The sequence below is a fragment of the Tetrahymena thermophila genome, assembly GCF_000189635.1.
Source record: "Tetrahymena thermophila SB210 genomic scaffold scf_8254406, whole genome shotgun sequence".
Taxonomy (NCBI): Eukaryota; Ciliophora; class Oligohymenophorea; order Hymenostomatida; family Tetrahymenidae; genus Tetrahymena; species Tetrahymena thermophila.
Window position 1 is genome coordinate 657,922 of NW_002476188.1, and position 21,237 is coordinate 679,158.

The 21,237-nt window shown below is 20.7% G+C and overlaps 4 protein-coding genes across 4 annotated transcripts in view; all 4 read right to left on the reverse strand. All coding sequences in view use genetic code 6, as the record gives it.

Annotated features, from left to right (window-relative positions):
• Positions 1–301: 301 nt before the first annotated feature.
• Positions 302–5,590, reverse strand: TTHERM_00247160 (transmembrane protein, putative; the record flags this gene model as incomplete). The annotated part of the gene is made up of 9 exons (XM_001023845.2): positions 5,171–5,590; positions 4,272–4,728; positions 3,923–4,222; positions 3,391–3,796; positions 2,156–3,338; positions 1,809–1,899; positions 1,245–1,743; positions 730–1,181; positions 302–670 (listed from the first exon to the last, which is right to left on the reverse strand). The coding sequence occupies exons 1-9, from the start codon at positions 5,545–5,547 to the stop codon at positions 302–304; spliced, it is 4,134 nt and encodes a 1,377-aa protein (XP_001023845.2). The 5' UTR covers positions 5,548–5,590.
• Positions 5,591–6,119: 529 nt separating this feature from the next.
• On the reverse strand, positions 6,120–7,069 carry TTHERM_000247169 (hypothetical protein; the record flags this gene model as incomplete). The annotated part of the gene is made up of 2 exons (XM_012799944.1): positions 6,120–6,149; positions 6,758–7,069. The coding sequence occupies 2 exons, from the start codon at positions 7,067–7,069 to the stop codon at positions 6,120–6,122; spliced, it is 342 nt and encodes a 113-aa protein (XP_012655398.1).
• A 2,259-nt stretch (positions 7,070–9,328) lies between these two features.
• Positions 9,329–17,106, reverse strand: TTHERM_00247170 (hypothetical protein; the record flags this gene model as incomplete). Its single annotated transcript, XM_001023846.2, has 16 exons — positions 9,329–9,522; positions 9,868–12,711; positions 12,895–13,025; positions 13,350–13,406; positions 13,479–13,769; positions 15,146–15,235; positions 15,290–15,379; positions 15,537–15,626; positions 15,670–15,756; positions 15,811–15,903; positions 15,949–16,035; positions 16,091–16,174; positions 16,317–16,406; positions 16,462–16,575; positions 16,620–16,669; positions 16,720–17,106. The coding sequence occupies 16 exons, from the start codon at positions 17,104–17,106 to the stop codon at positions 9,329–9,331; spliced, it is 4,779 nt and encodes a 1,592-aa protein (XP_001023846.2).
• Positions 17,107–19,893: 2,787 nt separating this feature from the next.
• The window catches only part of TTHERM_00247200 (YLP motif protein), a gene marked incomplete at both ends in the record, with an annotated part of 2,512 nt that continues 1,168 nt past the window's right edge, over positions 19,894–21,237 (reverse strand). The window contains 2 exons of the mRNA XM_001023849.3: positions 19,894–20,037; positions 20,462–21,237. The exon at positions 20,462–21,237 is cut by the window's right edge and continues 776 nt beyond it. Coding sequence (XP_001023849.3) covers positions 19,894–20,037; positions 20,462–21,237 — 920 coding nt within the window. The remainder of the gene's footprint in view (positions 20,038–20,461) is intronic.

The following is a 21,237-nucleotide window of genomic DNA, read 5'->3' on the forward strand; positions in this document are numbered from 1 at the left end:
CATTTAGTATTATTTCATGTAACATCTCGTTTACAGTAAATTTGTATACACTTTTAATACATTTAAAACCTCTAAATTATTTTTGGAATTGTGAATTACTAATTAACATTTTTGAAAAAATTCAGTAATTAATTTTATAATAAAGGCTCCAATTAATGATATATACTATTTTTTTAAATAAATGGATATTTTGTATTAAATTTTTCAAAATAACTATAAGATCACAAAATATAAAATGAATATATAAAATAGCTTAATCTACAATAAAATTTAATAATTTAGATAATAATTATAAGGTATTTCATACCTATGAGTAATTGCTATATAGATCATACTTTAAATATATTAGTCTCAAACTTGTGCTGAATGTTCTTTCAAATGATATGGTTTAAATAGGAAGCAAAAACAATGACTGCTTCAAGAGAAAGAATTAATTTTTTATTTTAACTTTAATATAAATCATAATTATTAAATTAGCTCCTATAGAGAATATACCAAAAATTAAAATAATTGATAGTAAATATTGCCATGAAGAGTCACATAAGTCTTCAATACCTTTAAAAAGCAAATCACTAGCATAATTTAATACCCTGGAGCAAAAAAGACTTATTTCAAACACCTCCAGTTTTTATTTTGACCGCTTCTCAAAATTAGTTTAATCTCTGTCACTCTAAAAAATATTAATTTAAAAATTATTTTCAAAGATGCTTTTAAAAATAAATAAATTACTTTTATATCATTGATGAATTAGATCAGAGATGCTGATAGTCCTTGTTTTAATATGCCTCCGCTTGCAATATTGCAAACCTCCAGCTCTATACCATCAAGATGCATAATTTAGCTACATAGGTCATATGAGTTTGCAGCATTTAAAAATTTAATAAACTCTTTATTTTTAAATGGGCCTAAATCATTTATTTAAATCACCTAGTTAGTAATAAAAGATCTGAAAAGAATAACTTTTTCATCAAACTCATTTCTCATCAAAATAGTATCATTTTAGTTAAAGTAGCTAAACCAGTGAATATTAATTGCATTTGCCAAATCTATATAACCTGACAATCTTGAAGCTAAATTAGAAGAGTCTTAAAAGTATGAAAATTTTTCTGCACTACTAATATAGCTATCAATAAATGATTTTTTGATAAAAGATATTGATAGAGCATTACTAATTATAACACCTAAATTTATTTATTAAATAATATTTATTAATACTAGGAAAAAATCAAATTTAATTTTTTTACCTAAAAACATGATGAAAAATAAAACTAATAGTTTGCGTGAGTAAAACTATGGAATAGGAATTTCGATTTTATTCGACTAATTTATCCCCTTTCTAGATTTGAACTTGCTCTTCATCTTTTCTTTTGTTTATTCTTAAATATAAAGCATTTCATCATATTAATAGAGATTAAAATGATAATCTGAAAAAGGGTCTATATTCTAATCTAAGTTAACTTGATTTAATTTTTCTTTAGTGGATTACAGTTCTAAGTTAATCCAAATAGCATCATTAAAATGGAATAAATTAAAAATGCTTTTTTTGATAGCCTGAAATTATATGAAATAAACAAAACATACTATTATTAAAAGTGATAGTATAATTGAAGAAATAATTAAATAAACATTCACACTTATCAAACTTGATTATGAAATCTTTTAAAGAACTTAAATTAGATTTTAGCTTAGCTAGCTAAAGATGTTTGTTATCTTAAGCATATTCATTTACAAAAATGAGTAATCCTATTTTAAAAAAGTAATTAAGTTAATTATTTGTTTGTTTATTTATTTATTAATTATTAAATTACATAATAATATCCTTTGTTATCTAGGTAGTTATTTTCCCAGTCATATGTCTTTAAAAAGCTAAATGTTTTTAACATTTAAACTACAATAAATCTTTTATTTAAAAAATTAATTTAATGAAATGAATCAAAACATTTATAGTGAAATTATTTTCTAAAACTCTAAAACTAAAGGATAGTTTTTATACAATTACCCTAAACCCTTAACACAAAATCATTAATATTATTTAAATTTTTAAATATTTCAGATTTTTTAATAATGTATTTCAATCAAAAAATAAATTTTATTTTTATTTTTAATATTGAGAGAATATGGTAGTTTAATTGAAATATTGTTATTAAAAATTTACCTATTTGTAGAATTAAAATTGTTATATCCATAATTTCCATCATTTTCTCTAAATTCTGATACCTAACCTAGAAAATCAATGAAATCTTATTGGGAGTTGTCCATAGAATATTCAAATTATTACAATCTATCGTATGTGTAGTTGATATTAGATCTTATCAATTTAAAGTAATTTTAGTAAAAATCCAGTTCAGATTAAGGTATCCCATCTAATTATCCCAAAAAGTAATCTTCCATATTTATAAATCCTTTCCATAAAGTTCCGAAACCTTCATCAATCGGACTTAGGAATTAGCTTTGGAGTTAGATCAAATTAAGTTTATGCTACAGCCCAAAAATAGAATCTCTTAAATAAAAAGTAAGGCCGATTACTTAAATAACAGAGAGTATGATTTGCATAAGATTTGTAGCTGAGAGTATTTTCAATGAATTTGGAAGTTTCTTACTTTAAGTAAATTCATGCATACTTTTGTAATTGTTAAAGTACATATATTTACCCTTGACGTTAGAGCTTGTGTTGTTGTGATTAATTCTTTTCATATATTCTCTCTCAAATTACTATTAAGAGACTAAGCTTGTTTATATCGTTTTTACTTTTTTCTTAAAACTTTTCATTTTTTAAAAGTCATTTTGAACTTCATTTTCTTCCTAATCACTTTCACTACTTTTTTATTCTTTCAGCATTCTGTTAGTTTGCAATTAATTATTTAAATCGTTGTTCAAATTAATAAAATAATTGCCATGTTGCTATTCATAGTTTTTAATTAGGTTGTAAAAATTCTGTTCCTAAGTAATAGAGAACGAATCGCCAGGAATCTGTATATTCATTCTCGAAGATTACTGCTGATCATCGTTATTATAAATTTGGCTAATTGAATTATTATTATTAATTTAATTATTATATGGATTTTAATAACTTGAAGGGCTAAAAACTTATATCTAATTGCTTAGCTACTTTGCACTGTTCTCTTACCTAGCATTGTAATGATTAGTGGACTAGTCATCTAAACCTCTCAATTCATTAAAAAAAGTTAAGGAATAGCTACTTTAATTATTCTAATCAAACATAAATCCAGAACGAGAAGAGTTTATATATGAATTATGTCTATTAGCCATTTTTCTTAATTCTTTATTCTTGTTTTCTGGACTCATAAAGCTATCTTTATTCTGTAATCCTCTTTCACCTTATTATAAAAAAAATTATTAGAAAATTTAAACTAATTATCTATTAATTACTAAAATCAAACAACTGCAATTAAGAGCTCTGTCTTTAAGATAATTTATCTTTTTTAATCTCAGGTGACAAAGACATTTCAGTGTTAGAACGATAATCACTCATTTTTCTTTACAATTTTAATTTATTAATTCCATGCAAAACCTTCTACTTGTAAATATTTTAAGCATTTTCTGTATTCATTGTATTTTCTTATTCTTAAATTTCTATAAGAGATTGGTTTTTTTTAACCATTTTACTATCCTGTATTTCAGCACCCTCCTCTTCTTCTTGAATGTTTTCAAGATTGTCTTTACTGAAAAAGTTATCTTGAGTGTAAGAAAACATAGTTTCTAAACCATATAGACCTATTTATTAATTTCCTTTTAAGAGTTCCTTTGCTTACTTAGCTGTGTATTCACTATTTTTCTTTTAAATAATATAATTTTATCTTACATCTCTTTTTTTAGTAAATACAACAAATATAGGTCAATTAAATTAAGAAAAGTTAAAAATATTTTAAATATAATTTATTAATTTATTATTATTTTTTACTTAGTTTTTTATATTTTCTATCTCAACTACATAGTAAAATTGCTGTTGCATTTAATTTGATGAGCAGTATACCTACTATCTAATTGTTATATTTGCACAATAAGAGTATATCTAATCTTATTTTTTATGTCTCTGCTTTGAAATTTCTATAGGTTATTAAATCCATTTGTACTCTTAAGTTTTCTTCTTTGTATTTTCAAAACTTTCAAAAGTCTTTTTGTACATTTCAAGGTTTGGAAATAAATCATTCCAACTCATATTATGCAAGAAAGAATTTTCGAAATTTTTATCTTCTTAATCCTATTCAAAATTAAGTTAAACAAAAATTTTCAAGAATTATAAATTTTACTTCACTTATAAAAAATTTATTAAAAATATTAGATGAAGCTGATTCAAGAATGCCTTCGCTATTGAAAATTAAATATACTGAAGAATAATTTCTAACTATTTTAACAAAAGCAACAAGCCTCAAATCCTATGTGTAAGTCATATCAATATCAAAAAATATCTAAACAGGATCTGAATAATTATCTAAATTTTTCATTTGGAGCATATTAAGCTACCTAAAATTTTTTGATTTTCCTGTTAAAAAGAATTCTTTTATTAAAGAATCATGTATCTCAGAAACTGGAGATGGAATTAGCTTAGAAAGCAATTTCACATTTTATAGTTTTATCTAATCAATACTAAGTATTTGAGAGGCATTTTATGAAAAAGAATTAATCATAGCTTTGTTTTATCCAAAATCTACATAAATTCGACATACCTTATCATTCTTGATATCAATATTATATTACTTGTTTACCCTAATAATTTAAATTAATGATAACAAATATGTTTTATTAGCTTTTAAAAAATTAAAAAAATTAATGGCAATAAATAATTGTTTTAAATTATTTTATTTGATTAACACTGACTAAAAAAAAAATTTATTATGAGCATTAATCTTAAAAATTATTTATTTTTAAAAATATTTAAATTAATATTAGCTGAAATGAATACTCGCTTATTCAATATTGGTTTTAATTTTTTGATAATTTTAAAATAGTACTAAATTAATTTGGTATTACTATTAAGAGTAATCATTTTATAAAAAAGCAAAAAAATATTATAAATATTTCTCCTTTAAACTCATAAAAATTAGTAAAAATAAGGGAGTTTAAAAGTTTATTGCACAATTTTAATAAGTAGAAATTTCATTTAAAAAATCAAAATGCAAATAAATTTGTTATTTTATTTAAAAAATACCTTATTTCTAATGGATCTTCTGCAAAAACTTATTTACTCCAGATGTAGGCACCGTATAAATCATTTTTAACTTCTGCTAAAAAGAAACAAACTAATCTAATAGTAGATATACCCTTATCTTCTTTCCATAGATTTCTTATTCTGTTTTCTAATTAAGATATTTGATTAGTTATTGAATAAAGAGCTATCAAATAGCTTTCTTTTTATTATTATAATTTATTATTAATTACTGCCTCATACAAAATTATTTTTTTTTATAATAATTATTTAATATTTTTTTTGATGTTTTCTTTTTCTTCTGTCATTTTGAATACTTTTTAAACATACAACTTTGTATCTTATTACTAAGAGCTTAAAGAATCTTGTAAGTGCTTCATATAATTAAATGTTATATTGTTCTTAATAGTTAATGCATATGCTTTACAATAGCTATTTAATTTATCAACTTTTCTATTTTATTTTACTTCTAAAAATTCAAAAATCATTTATAAAGCCTTCGCTTCTTGGCCTAACTAACTGATTAAATCTATAAACTTCAATACAATTATTTATTGTTTGCCATTTTTATTATACTTGAGTTACTCAATAACATCGTTAGCTTCTTAAACTAAAAAGTTAATAAAAAAATTGTAAACAACTGAAATACTATATTTATCATTTATTTATTCTTCCTCCTTTTAAAACGAGATTACATTATCTTATTACTAACAAAAGCATTCAAATAATTTACAATTATTCTTGTGATAAGATAGAAAACTTATTATCATCATTTTGTATTCTTAATTTTAAAGTAAATTTTTATACTCAGCTCCAAAAAACTAAATAAATTTAATTTTGTTGCTGATAGTATTTTCTATTTTCCCTTTTTTTTTGAATGCATCTAACATCCTTTTTACAATTAGCTGCTATGGAATAGAGTAACAATATCTTATTACAAGTAAACATATTATCAAAAGAATTAAATTACTGCTTTTACTTCCTAATTTAATTAAACATGAAAATATGTAAAAAAAAATTAAAATACATAATTGCATTTGAACTTATATATTAAATAAAGTGTAAATAAATAAAATCTTTTTAAATTATTTAATTAAGTCTAAAAAATTTCTTTTTTAAAAAAATTGGGCTTTTTTATCATATATTTCTTAAGAAAGTCTATGGGGATTATTTATTTTAAAAACATTTCCTTAATATCATGAAAACATAAAAAAAGCAACACAAAAAAAAAATATTTTTTTTCTTTGTTTATTTCAGAAATTAAAGTTTTTGAATTATTTTTAGATGCTATAAAACAAAATTTAATAATATTTCCAAATTATAATAAATTTCTTATAAAAATTATTATAGAATATTGTGCATAAGGTATATTAAATAATTTGAACCTATGTAAATAGGTAAATAAATTATTATTGCTTGTATAGCCTTCCAATTTTATAAAAATATAACCTTCATTTTTTTTGAAGTAACCAAATAAAATTCAAAAGATTAAATCAGAAAATTTAATGTAAAAAGTAAGAATGTTTTTGGTTCTAGTTTAATTAATGATTTAATAATAAGAAAGAAAAAAAAAACTAGTAATAATTATACCTAAAATAGTAGTTTTGACTGTTAGTAAATGTACTACTACAGATAGAAGAGAATATGCTAAAAAGACTACATTCGCTATATAGATACTTATGGTAGAATAAGTAAATTTATAAAATCCATTTATTGATAATAAAACCAAATAAACTATTACAATCCCAAATTATATATCTTATACTGTTTAGAAATTTTAACTTTTAGGCGAATAGCTAAATATAAGAGTAGATGTTTATTTGAGTATTAAACAAAGCGATTCTATAAATAAGGAACTACTATTTTTAATGATTCCTGTGTTTCCTACTACTGTTGACTCATTCAAAATGAAATTAAATATCCAACTAACTATCATAACCATAATTAAATTAATTACTCCAATAATCTAAGCAGATATATACTGGTTCTTTAAAAAATCATTCTTTTGTGATATAAAAAATGATTAGATAAAGATAAGATTTTTAGATATTACTTTATATTGAATTGTAATAATTAAAAAAAATTATTTTTTGATTTTATTTGAAAAATCTAAAGTAAAAAGTGCTTATTTTATTTTGTTTTATTATTTTGTTAAAATCAAAAAAAATATGAATAAATTATGATCCTTACCTATGTATTAGATATATCTAAGCCTTCTTCATCTATAAAACTATCGAAAGAAGAAATACAGATTATTTACATTAATGGGATAAGCAAAATATTATTAAAAATCTAGTAAATTAAGCTAAGATATACTTATGTTGTTCTAATAAACTTATTTTCTTAGTCTATTAACTGTTTGCATTTAAATATTTCTACTGTAACACACACTAAGATACTTAGCATAAAGATCAATATAAATATTTAAAGAGTCAATTGCTTTTTATAAAATTAGAGGCTCTAACTTTTTTGTTCATTTCCATTATCATTTGTTAAAATTACGTTTTATTTTTTCATTTACTATTAAGATGTATCTTTTTCAGAAAACCCAAATTAGCCTTTATTAAACTGCTGAAGATACATTTAATCGCTGCTTGAGACTTCTTTAATAATTCTAATATTTTTGTGCTAAGATTTATGATCTTGTATCAGTTATTTCTATGATAAAATAAAATATTTACAATATGTGATTATCAACTTATTAATAATTTTAATGGAAAGTATTGATTCAAATTTTAAAACACTTCATTTATGTGATATAATTTGTTTTGAATTATAAATATTATAAGTAAAATTTTATACATATTCTTAGCCAACATAGAAGGTGGAAATCTAGTCAAATAAGTAGAATTAAGGATTTAGCATGTAATAAGGCAACTGGTAAAGTTTGTCAAAGGACAATTTTTTATCTTATACTAAAATGAAAGATGTGTGAGAATTCATGAAAGAATAAGTAGACATCTAATTTATTGATATTATTGCAATAAAAATGCAGAAATAGTTAAATTTAGCTTAATTTATAATATATTTAAAGTAGTAAGATGGCTATATAAGAGCATAAGATATCAAAGTTAGGAAATTTATTTTATTTTATTTTTTGTTTTCTTTGTGTTCCTTCTGGTTGTTTTTATCTTACCTATTCATTTTTGATTACTATTTAGTTATTTCTAACAATTATTTTTTTTAATATCTAACTAATTAATGATTTATGTTTAAAGATAGTAATTGTCTTAATAAAAATCATTCATGAATTTTACCAATAAATAAATAAATAATAATACTTACAATATATTAGATATATTTTGGTAACACTTCAAATTAGAAGGACAAAATAAAATAAAAATCTCCATAAATATATAAGGAGTTATATCTATATTTATATCATTTAGGATTAAAATAAATAAATAATATAGATATAAATTTATAAATAACTTAAAAAAATAATTAAAATGACATTCTTTAATCAATTTATCTATCTTTAATATATTTATATTATTTTTAAAAAATTGTTTAATAATTTTTAAATTTATTGTTGTTTTGAAAGAATAGTTACAATTTTGATTTTGAGAAATTAAAAATAATTTTAAATTAGAGTTTTAGAAATCAATTTTATTCAATAATAATTACGTGTTTAGAAATTATGATCTAAGTTATAAAGAAATCATTCATTAAAAATTATGATGTTTAAAAAAGCTAAATAAAAATAAATTCAATAATTTTTTTAAATTTATTACATATTACTGTTAATAAATTATTATAAACTTTTATTCTGATTTTACTTCGTCTATTTATTTATATCATATGGTTCATTCAACACAATTGTTTTTTTAATGAATAAAAATGCCAAAGTTTAAAAAATTTTAGTTTTTTAATTTTAATTTTTTTGAGTTTTAACAATTTAATTTTAAAAAGGAATTATGAAAATAATTTAAATTATTTTTTTTATTTTAGATTATTTAAATGTAAATGTTGATATTATTTAGTTGTTAATTATTAAAAGTATTTATTTTTTTGAGTTTATTTATAAAATAATCTATTTGGAATACTCAATAATTAAAATAGTAGAATAAAAATATTTAAATTTTTTTAACAGTATTTAAACTTTAAAAAGCAAATCTGTTTTTATGAATTAGGTAAAGTTTAAATTAATAAATAAATAACTCAAAAATATTCATAAATCATAGGATATTAATAGTTTTTAACATGCTCTCTTTGATTATATATATATTATAACAATTTTTCCTCACTATTAAAAAAGCTAATTACAATCTTTGAGTTTATGTAGATATTACTATGGTCTGAAAATTCTTCTAATGATTAAGTTTCATTTTAAATTAATACAAGCAACTCTAATTCTAGATTTATTAATAATTAGCTAAGATCTTACATCAAATTTCTATTTGAAAATGTCAATTGTTAATCAGTAATAAAGATTAAAAAATTAAAATGTTATTTAATTTATTTTTGCTATTATTGAGGAGTGGTTATTTTATTATACTTTTTTTATGATACATATAATGTTATTTTTTTATTTGTATCAAGTATAAATTATTTTAAAGCAGCTTAAATACCTAAGTGAAAGATTAACTCTGGATTTTCAACTTGCTTAAAATCATTTTAATTTTAAAAAAGACTTTTTCTTAAATAATCATTTTATATATTTGAATACTTACAAAAATATTTATTTTATGGTATTTTACATAAACCAGAAGTATTTTGGTTTTTTTCTTAGTTTTTCTTATCTAAGGCCTCATCCACATATTAGCTTTGACTAAGAATTTAAAATTTTTAGCTCAGAGATTAATAATTGTTCAAATTATTTGAGTTTAATATTGTTTTATCAATTTCATATTTTGTTTCTTCATTTTTATTCAAATGACTGGCAATATTTCTATTAATTTAAGTATGAAATAATGGAAAAAATTCATCATGTTCTTGATCAAAATTTTCTGAATAAATATCTTCACACTCTTATGACTTTAGCTAAGTGGAATTAAACTGCTCTTGTTCTTAGTTAATTAGTCCTACTTCTTAATTTTTTTATTCACTTGGATTAGTTACATTTGTTGTAGTAAAATTATCTATCTATTTATTCTAAAGAATTGACTTTTTCTAAACGGTCTATTCGTTTTACATAGGGATCAATATATTTTATTTTTTTTCAGTTATCTCAATATCTGATTTAAAAATAGAATTTTACCCATCTAACATCAAGTTTTTTTAAGAAAAAATATGTGATAGACTGGGTTATTATAATGAAAAATTTTATTTTTAAGCATTCGGCTATTATATTAAGTCGCGTAAACTGTTATTAATCAACTTATTATTAGAATCTTATTAAGTAATATAGAGTGATTTTTAAAAATAATTTTAAGAATAAATAGATTTGCTAATTTCTTATTTTTCTAATTATCTTAATTTAGATTATTTTTATTAATTATGATTTAAATTTGAAATATCAAAAGACTATTCTCTTTGAAGCTAAAATGATTTCTTGTAAGGAGTATTTTAAACTTTAACTACATCAATAATTTAAATTTAATTAATTTAAGAATTCTCTTGATTTACTTACTATTTCTTGAATTTAGATGTCTAATATATACTAGCTGTTCTTTTTATGCTGTTTCTATCATATTAAATAGATAAGCTCTTCAGAATTGGTTATTATTTTTATATTACACTTTGAACTAAAATGTTTTTGTAAATGACATCAAAAAGCCTAGGATTGCTTTTATAAATCTTAACATTTGTAGCAGAAATAAGTTATTTAAAAGTTTTCTCTTGAAAACAATACTAAACTACACCAAATCTATCATCTTGTTTATAAAGAATGTCATTAGTCAAGTCACTTAATAGTCCAAAAGCTTTTTTATTAAAATATTAATCTTTACACGCTACTACAATATAGGCACCAATATTGCTGTGAATAACAGTATCGTATTTATTTTTGAAGTATTCAAATTCAATACTAAATAGTTTGTTCTTCAAAAATATATTATGCAAAGATTATATTACCTGCTTTTTTAAATGAGGTAAGTAGTATTTACAGTTTTCTAGTGAATTATTGAGGATTAAGGCAGCATTATAGTAATCCTTATGCTTAATTAAATACTGTGCCATATAAATGGAATAATATTAAAAGTATATATCTGAACTAAATTCATACCTAGCTATCTTCTAAGAGTCATTTTATTTTCTCACTTAATAAAAGGTGAAACATTTTAATTATTCACTCATTTGTTATTATTTATTGCTTTGACCAATTAAATGTTTAATGTAATCTTTGTAATCATCCAAATTTTACATTTTAGAAATTTTTATAATATTTTTATTTTGTTCTGAAAATGATTTCCATCTATATGAATTGAATTACTTCAAGTCTTATTCACTTTAATAGCAATTTTTCGATTCTTGTGATAAAATACTGTTTAAAAAATTCCCATCTTACAATTCAGAAGTCAAATAAAATTATGTTTTTTTTATTCTACTTTTTCTTCTCTTTAAAGGATTAAATAAATTTTAATCATCTTAAATAGAAGTTCCATCACCTTTTTCTCTATTACTAAAATCCATAAGATTATTTATAAACTAGTTAGTTTAGCTGTCTATGTTTTAAGTTTTATTTTTTATGTTTTTTATGTAAAGATATTTTAATTTTTCTAGAATTATTTTGGCTTCACCAAATTAACTTTAATTAAAATAACCTGTTATTATACTGCAGTAATTATACATTTGTCTTTTGTTAGAATGAGGTAGATAAATTTAACTTATGCTTGTATTTTAAAGAGACACTTCAGAAAATATTTCTAATAAACCATTTTGCTAGCTTTTTACAATGAAAGAATTAAAAGCCTTTAAAAAATTTAGATTCCTGTTAAAAAGATTCCAATAAAGTTGATCCTTATCAGAATTATTTTGATTTTATATTAAATCTCCTTAAAAAATATTATTTTAAAAAATGGTTGTCCTTATTTTTTGAAATTATTTGTTAATCTATTAGCTATCTTTTAAACTGTTTTATGCCATAGATCTCCTTAAAATAGAAGCACCTAATTCAATTCTTTTCATGAATTACTTTCCTATAGAATCAGAAGAGTATAAGCCTAATTCATATTTAGCATAAACAATTGAATTTTAAAAATTTTCTAATGCTTCTTAATATCTAGAGCAATTATAGTGAATAACTCCAATGTTGTTATAGCAAACGCCTAATGCTCTGTAATTCTTAATTCTTAGGAAATTTTATATTTATTAATTTAAATTAAGTAATGAGGTGCTTTCATTTTAACTAAATATATTCTGAGTTGTAAATTTTAATACGATAAATAAGTTTTAAAAACTCTCTAATAAAACTAGGCTATCACTTGAGAAGCAAATTTGTTTGAAATTTTCTATGAAATTCTCATCTATTTTTATTTCATTCACATATTCTGCAAAGTTCTCTTGAAAGGAAATATTTTAGTTATTAGAATCATTTTGCAAAAATCTCTAGCTTAAATTAGCTTATGTTTAATTTTCAGAAGTTTAGCTCTATTCATAGATCTCTTTGATTAAATTAGTTAAATATACTATAGGTTGTAAAATATTTCTACCAAAGATTAAAGAAAAATACATTTAAAATGATAGTAAAGCAAGAAATAGTACAAATCCACAACTAAAAAATAATATATTGTAACGTTTTATTTCATTTTTTAAGTTTGAAGAGTATTAAACCATTTTTTCATTACTCACAACATTTAAAATTGTAAAAGTATTTATATTCTAATATTTTTTCAAAGGATTTAAAGATTTTAATACTTCAAAGCTAGGAACTTTGTCTATTACTGTTACTACGTTTTTTATAAAAGAGTACTTTGTTCTATTTTTACAAATATATTCAAAACTTTCAATATATTATGTATCAAAACCTATTAAATCAACTGAATTACTATTATTTAATAAAATTGAAGATGTATAGGTTGTGTTGCTTATCTATGTTTGGTTTTATAATTTGTCTTAAATATTTTAGACCCAAAAATTTTAAATTGACTCTAAAGTAAAATTTTATTAAGTTTTGATTTAGTCATATAAAATATTATAATTTCTTGAATCTAATATTATTGAAAACTTTGCTGTTTTATTAAAATTTGTAAAGGTTGATTGAATTTATGTTAAATTAACCATATAGCAAAGCATTGAATACCTTTTTGAATTAGAATTTGGATCTTTTGACTCATATTTTAATCTTCTTTAGCAAATCCTATTATATATAAATGATTTTCCATTATATTTAAAAATTTGAGGGGGAAAAATGACACTGCTAGAACTTTACATTGTGGACTCATAATAATCGCTTTATTTAATATCAAATTAAGAACTTAAATTACTTTAAATATCAAATAGACTTAAAAAGGTAGAATTATCTATAATCCTATTAGTTAAATAAAGCATTCCATCATAATCATGCATGATATACATGCTACTAACTTGTAAATAATTATTAACATTTTATATATTTTCCAACATCATAGGTCTCCAAATCGAATCTACTCTTCTTGCACTTAATAATTATTAAATCTCTTAATCTTATAATTAAAATAACTATTCAGCATTTTTTTAAGACCTTATATATATATAATAGAAAATATTAATTTATTTTCATTTTAATAAATATTTGTAATATTTATGCCCAAATTAAATAAATATATATATTATGAATGAATCTGCTTTTAATCTGGTTATATTTTTAAATGATAATTCAAAGAATTATGTTCAAATGATCAAAAATTAATTCTGTTTAATTAAATTATGAAAGTATTAAATTGCTTTTTATAAAGTAGAATTATTTAAAATAGAAACCATTTGTATTTTACCAATAACTTTCTAAAATTGGAGTTTTTGCCATATTCTACATGATAGAATTATAATTGAGTGAAGCTATTTCATAATTTTATATAGATAAAATATGATTTTAGTTTAATTCTATTTCATTTAGAAGTAATTTTCCTAAAAACTCATTGTCTACATAAATATTCAAAATTATACTTTGAAGTTATCTATTTATCTAGAAAACAACAGCAACATTCTACTACTTTATATTCCTGATTTGATCAAGGTACAATTTATCACTAAAGTCATATACTAAATTAATAAAAATAATTTGTTGATACCAAATGATTAAACATGATAGTAGACTTATGGTAATGGATGGTATAATTAAAGTCAAAACTATAAGCACCAGAGTCTTATTTCTGAGATAGTAATTAAATATGAAAAAACTGTGGCTGGTTTTCTTTTAATCAACATTTTTATTAAGTTATACCTCCATTTTATAATTTATGACTGCTATTCAATTTATTATTTATATATATAAATATATTATTATCTACTTTGTTTATATTTACTTATCAATTTTAATTGACTTAAATTTATTGAATTTCAAACCAATCAAATCATTTAGTTTCTTTTAAAAATTTTTATTTATGTTTTGTATGTTATATGAAGAAGAATAATCTTTAACTTAATTAAATATAATAAAATTTATTTAATATTTATTACTAAAAATTTTTTGTAGATAAATTTTTATAATTATTCAAATTTATGCTAATTAATAATAATTAATTTAATAAAAAAAATTAGCAGGATACTCTATTTATTTTATTGATAATTAAATATTTAAAATACATCTAAATGAAGCATCAAATAAAATACTTTAAAATATATATTTATTACTGATCCCTCTCTCTGGAAAGAAAAAATTTTACTCATTTTATATATTAATATCATACTTCACATAAGCTATTAATTTTAATTTATTTGTTTTAAATATAAGACAATTGTGAAGTTCTTATTATCAGAAGCATTGAATAGCTCTTACAAGCCTTAGTGTCTTAAAAATTATGTTTTTGATTCTTATTGAAGGGCTTTTATTAGTATTCTAAAATCTTTTATTAATTTAGTAAATTTATTAATTTCTAAAAATCAATTAATGTTTCTTACCTTATGTCAACACAAAGATTGACCAATCTTTTGCACTAGATGATTTCTTTACAAATAAGTACTTTATCTTCGAAATTAAGTTAATTAAAGCTTTTAAATTTATGATAATATAAGTATAATATAATTATGATATGAATTGATTACAAAAGTAAAAGAGTAAGATCTTTCAAATGTTCGATTTGACTCAAGGTATCTTTGAGTTGATTTGAAAAATTAGAATTTAATCCATTTTCCCTATTTTTAAAAATTTTTAAATTAATTTTTCATAAAAAAATAAAATTTTCTCTTAAATTTATTTTCTAATAAGAAACAAGATGAATTATTAAAATGTATTAGTTGTTTCTTAATTTATTTAATTTAACTCTAGACAGAATAAATAAAAAATTTTTACTGCAGATAGAGGTTTAGTTTGGTCAAGTTTACACACTTTGAGATATTTAGTAAGAGATAACTAAACATTATAGGATCTAATCTAGTGTTTCTTTATAATAAGTTATATAAATTTTGAATTTAATATATTTTACCCAAGTTGCAAGTTGAGCACAGTTAATTTTTGCATAGATTGAATTATATTTGGTATTTAATTTATGTAGTTATTTAAGTTAATCTGTCTAATAAAAAAAAAATTGAAAATATCTTCAAAAAATTAAATCTAATCTATCTACATTAAGCCTAAACAGAATTATGTCAGCTGCTTACAATCCTTAAGACTATTAAATATACTTAAGATGGTTTGATTTGTTACTCTATTTAACTAACTATATATAATACATTAGTGTGTGTTTAAACAATTAAATTATTACTTGAACGTTAATGTTAAACTTTTTAAATATACGAGCTTAGAAAATAAAATGTTCTCATTGTTACCAATCTTTTCATAACTATTTTAACTATTAACATATTGTCATAAAATATAATAATTTAATACTTATTAACTTTATTTACCCTAGATTTAGATTTAAAATCTCTAATTAATATAACTCTGTTACCGTCTAAAGTAATTAATCAAATTAATTAATTTTGTTTGAGCTATTCAATAAAAATTAATTAAATAAAATTTTTTTTGTTTGCAAAATAAATTCAAAAAACTAATTAATTAAATTTATTAAAAACATATTCTTTATTTAATAAATAGTATTTTTAAAAATAATCTTGGCTTAAAAATATTTACCTAACATTTATACTTAGCTCTTTAATACTCTTAAGTTCTTTTAAATGTTGTGATATGATGATTAATTTTTGATTTGTAATAGAGCAATAACTATTTAAATAAAATATAAATAAATAAGTTAAAATTTAATTAATTTCAATTTAACCTGAAATCCAATATTAAAGTGCTTAAATTTGTGTAGTTGTTTAATTTATTTAATAAGACATCAAGCTAATCGTTATTCAAAATTAAATACTTAATTTCTTGTGATCCTAATTATCTAAAAATATTTGAAAGATTTTTTTATACATTTAAATAAATTACTTATTGCCTTAATTTATTTTTTTAACAAATTTATAATATTCTTAATCTATCTATTTTAAATAAAAAATTTCTAATCTTTATATTTTCTTTTATAAATTACAGTATCAACTAAATCAAACTCAAGATTAGTGAAAATCTTTAAAAGCTATTCTTCACAGTGTTCTTACTCTTGCATAATTATGATATCATAGTTAGCTTTATTTGAGTTATATTATGAAATCAAAACTTATAAAGTTTATTTAAATTAGTTTGAATATTATTCATATGTTTTTTAACAGATTTTCTGGATATTCAAAATAATTCTTTATTAAGTTATTTAATTTAAAGCTGAAAGCGAAAACGATTGATATCCATATCCTATCAACTTAACATCCATGTAATTCTAACAATTATTTTACATAACCTAAAACATTTACACAATAATGGCATCATCTTAGAATACTTTTTAGTCTATTAACTTTTTTTATATTTAATTTATAGATGTCATTTTTTATTTTTAATAGTTAATTTATGATTTGAGATAATTTAATTATTTTCTTTAAATATATAAAATTATGATTGTACTTAATATAGAAAAATATATGGAATTTTATTTAATTACTAGTATTTTGATGATAGTTGTTTGCTTTCTTTTGATTTTAATAATAAAAAATTATCAGATTCATTTTTAAATATCATTAATTTATAAAAATAAATTTTATTCCAATTATATGTTTATAAAGCAAATTATATTTTAAAAAACTGTAATCACTTAAAGCCATAATAAGAAATAAGCATTCTTAATATACAAAGCAATTAAATATATAATAAAATTTAGCTCAACATTACTATCTATTTAATATGTTTATATCTTTAAAATTATTTAAATTTATCAAAAAATATTAAAACCTTTTATTCATTTAAATTAAAATTTATATATAGAATTATTGGGTAATAATGCTTTTTTTAATCTTCACTTGTTCTCATATAAAATCATAATTATAATTTTTTTTAAATAATGAATAAAATGTAATCAAAAACATAGAATAATAATTTTATATTTTAGTACTAAATACATCATATCAAAATTTTATTAATAAATATTATTTTTGACAGAGTATAAATTGAATTTTTTTTTATCAAAACTGCTCTAAAATCATAGGGAAAAGAAAATTTTTGACATGCTCTCTAGAGTTATAAATGTACTAAAGTAACTTTTATTCTGAGTTAAAAAAAGAAATAACAGATTTTTGATTCTAGAAAACATTTCTGAAATCAGTGTATTCTTCCAAAGATTATTGCTAATTTAAAGTTAATATTAAGAGTTCAATATTTAAGTTAAGCAGAAGATCGCATAGATTGTTAAATAAGAATTTGTTTTTAATTTATAGTTGCTAATCTGTAACATAAAGTAAATATGTCTGATATTATTTTATTTCGTTTTTTCTGAATTTTTTTTAAGAAAGATAATAATCAAGCTTTTCATTCGTATTTAAAATAAACTATTTGAGAGCAGCTTTGATACCATGATGGAATATTTATTCTCCTGTTTTAGGCGATTAGCTTAGTTTACTATTTGTTGAATTTAGTTTATTAGTTGAGATTTATTTAGGTGTCTAAATAATAGAATTTTTAGCAGTATCAATCAAAGCTTACTGTTGTTCTGATAATTCGCAAACTTTTTACATTTAAAATAACTTTGCTTAATTGGGAATAACTAGATTAAGCTATTTAAATTTATTTTGTGGAGAAGTTTGAGTGTATAAAGAATTTCTATAATTTGTATTCCATGTTTATTCAATTTAATTTATATTTTGAATACTTTTTTCTTCTTATTAAATATTTAATTGATTTTTATTTATTATTTTTTATGAAAAGCTGCCTGAAAAAATTTCATGATTATCATTTTCATTACCTCTAAAATTATTGACAAATTATTAATAATTATCAATCAAATTATTTGAAACTTCTTAGTTAAAAAAGGATAAACTTTCATTCATGAAACTATGTTTTCTGTTGTTTTTCGAGGTTGAATTTAGATAGTTTTATTATTCTAAAAATTAATTATTTTATTGAAAAAAATTAATTTCTGTTGAATTTAACATTTTATTTTAATCATTTCTGCTATCTAAGTTTGTTTGATCAACTTTTTAATCGATATTACAATTTAGTTAGTTATTTTCAAACGAAAAAGTTTTTTCTTAAAAATAGTTTTATGGACTATAGATCTCAGTTTCAGTTTTATCTTAAAAATAATTTTATGGGTTATCTATTTTATTTTCATCCTTATTTTTTTAAAAACTGCTGCTATTAGGTCTAAACACATATCTCTTTATAAATGAATCAAGGTTTTAAAACAATAAAAAGCCCTTTTTTTTCTAACAGTCTTTACTTTCTTTATTTTTGCATTCTCCATATTATTTGTCTTCAAATTTGTTTGCAAATGAATTACAGAAAGAAGAAGGTGTGCATGTTTAATCTTAATATTAATCATTGAAGGTTTTCTTTTAAATAGAATCCATAAAAATGCTATTAATTTTAGCTGATTTATTAGGAGAAATAATACTATTAGTTCTTGAGTTCTGCTAATTATTATTTAAGTCAGATACTTACACATATTTTGTGAGAGATTACAGTTTTTCTGAAAATAGTTTAATAAATTATGTTTCGAAAACGCTAAGTCTAGATTTTAAAGTTTTTAAATTTAAAAATTAAATTTATTAAAAATAAAGCTATTCTTCAAAAGAATAGTTTATTAAGCCAAATTAATCTCTATCTTTAAATAAAATATCTTTAATCAAATCACTCTAGACTGCAAACGATTTAAACAAAGAGAATTTACTTTTACATGCTTAAATAACGCAGACTTTAAAGTTAGCATGAGGCAAATAGGTATATTTTTGACTCATTTCTAGCAATTCTGGGTTTTTGATATTAGTTTTCTTAAATAACTAATCGAGTGTAGTTAATGCTTATTTTTTTAGATGAGGTAGATAAAAAAAGCATTTTTCAAAAAAATTAGTTAATATTAAGCCTGCATTTTAATAATTTTTCAATTCAATTTGGCAATAAGCCTACTCAAGTGCATAATACTAGAAAAAAATATCTGAGCTAAATTCATAGCGACTCATTTTTACTTAATTCATTATTTTTTTTATTTAAAAAAATTATTTTTATTCCTTTATTTCATCTTTTTTAATTTTCTTTCTAGTTGGTGAAATTAAATTATCTTCATTTTAAAGTGTAAGATTAATTTAACTTACTACATTAACTTTTTTTTATTAATTGCTTTAATTCAATAATTAAGTATCATCATTATTATTTTATTTTTAATTATTTTTTGTGTTCCGATTTATTATCTTATATCTGAAATGTTTGTAACTTTTAGATATTGATTTTTACAAATATTTCTGATGTTTGACATTTTAAATAGGAGATTCTAATAATTTATATAAATTATTTTGATATGAAAATTTTTTTAAATGACAATTTATTTGACTTTTGTTTTCATTGATTTGAAAATTATTTTAAACATTTTACAAAAAATATCTGTTTTTATATTTTTTAAGGTAAAGTTTCATAAATTTATCTAAAATTTATAAGCAATCTTGTAAATTATTTTGCAGCTTGTAGCTTATAAGGAGTGTGTAGCAATCTAGCATATCTCTTTTATTGGAAGGTGGTAAAAAGAGATGGCTAACACTGAGTAGTTCAAGAACACATTCATACAATATGTCATAAAGACTAATTTATTTGTTTATTATAATATAAGATCTCAATGCTTTAATCAAATTAAGCATTCGATTATATAAATTCCAAAAAAGATTAATTCTCTCAGAAGTTATTTGGATTTTATAATTTACTTTATTTTGAACACTAAACAATTTGAATCTTGATTCTTACAAATCTTCTTCTTCTACGCCATCTTCACTTTAAGATATATTTTGATGATTCTGCCTTTATTAATTGACATATTCACTAATCATTTTTGCTATCAAAAACCCATCACTATCATGATCATAAAATCCTAATTCATATTTGGCAAACACTATCGATTTTTAAAAATTTTCAATAGATTCTTAAAATCTACCGCAGTTGTAGTGAATGACACCTATATTATTATAGCAAACACCTTATGCTCGATTATTTCTGAATTTACTAAAATGCAAAATTTAAACATTCAAATTCATTAATGATTAGCTTTCATTATCTTTATATATATTTTGAGTGATAAATGTTAAAACTTTAAAAAGGGTTTAAAAACTGTCATAAAGCTATTAAGTATCATACGAAAAGCATTAATTTTCTAAGTTATTGCTATTAGGATCAACCTAATCTAATTCTTCAATATAATTTATATATTTTTTGGTATCTACTAGTGTTTAATTATTTGGTGTATCATTTTACAAGGCATTATCCTTGCTTTTTTCTTTATCTTCTTTGCTTTTAGCTATAATTTTATCAATTATACCAGTCAAATGAATTACAGGCTTTAGAAACTAGTTAGCTAAGATTAATGAGTATTTAATTTATATTAACAAAAATAACCAAGTTATTCCTAAAGTTATATAAGTGAACACCATATTATGTATTTTTATTTAATCTTAAATGTTCTATGAATATTATTCCATTTTTTCTT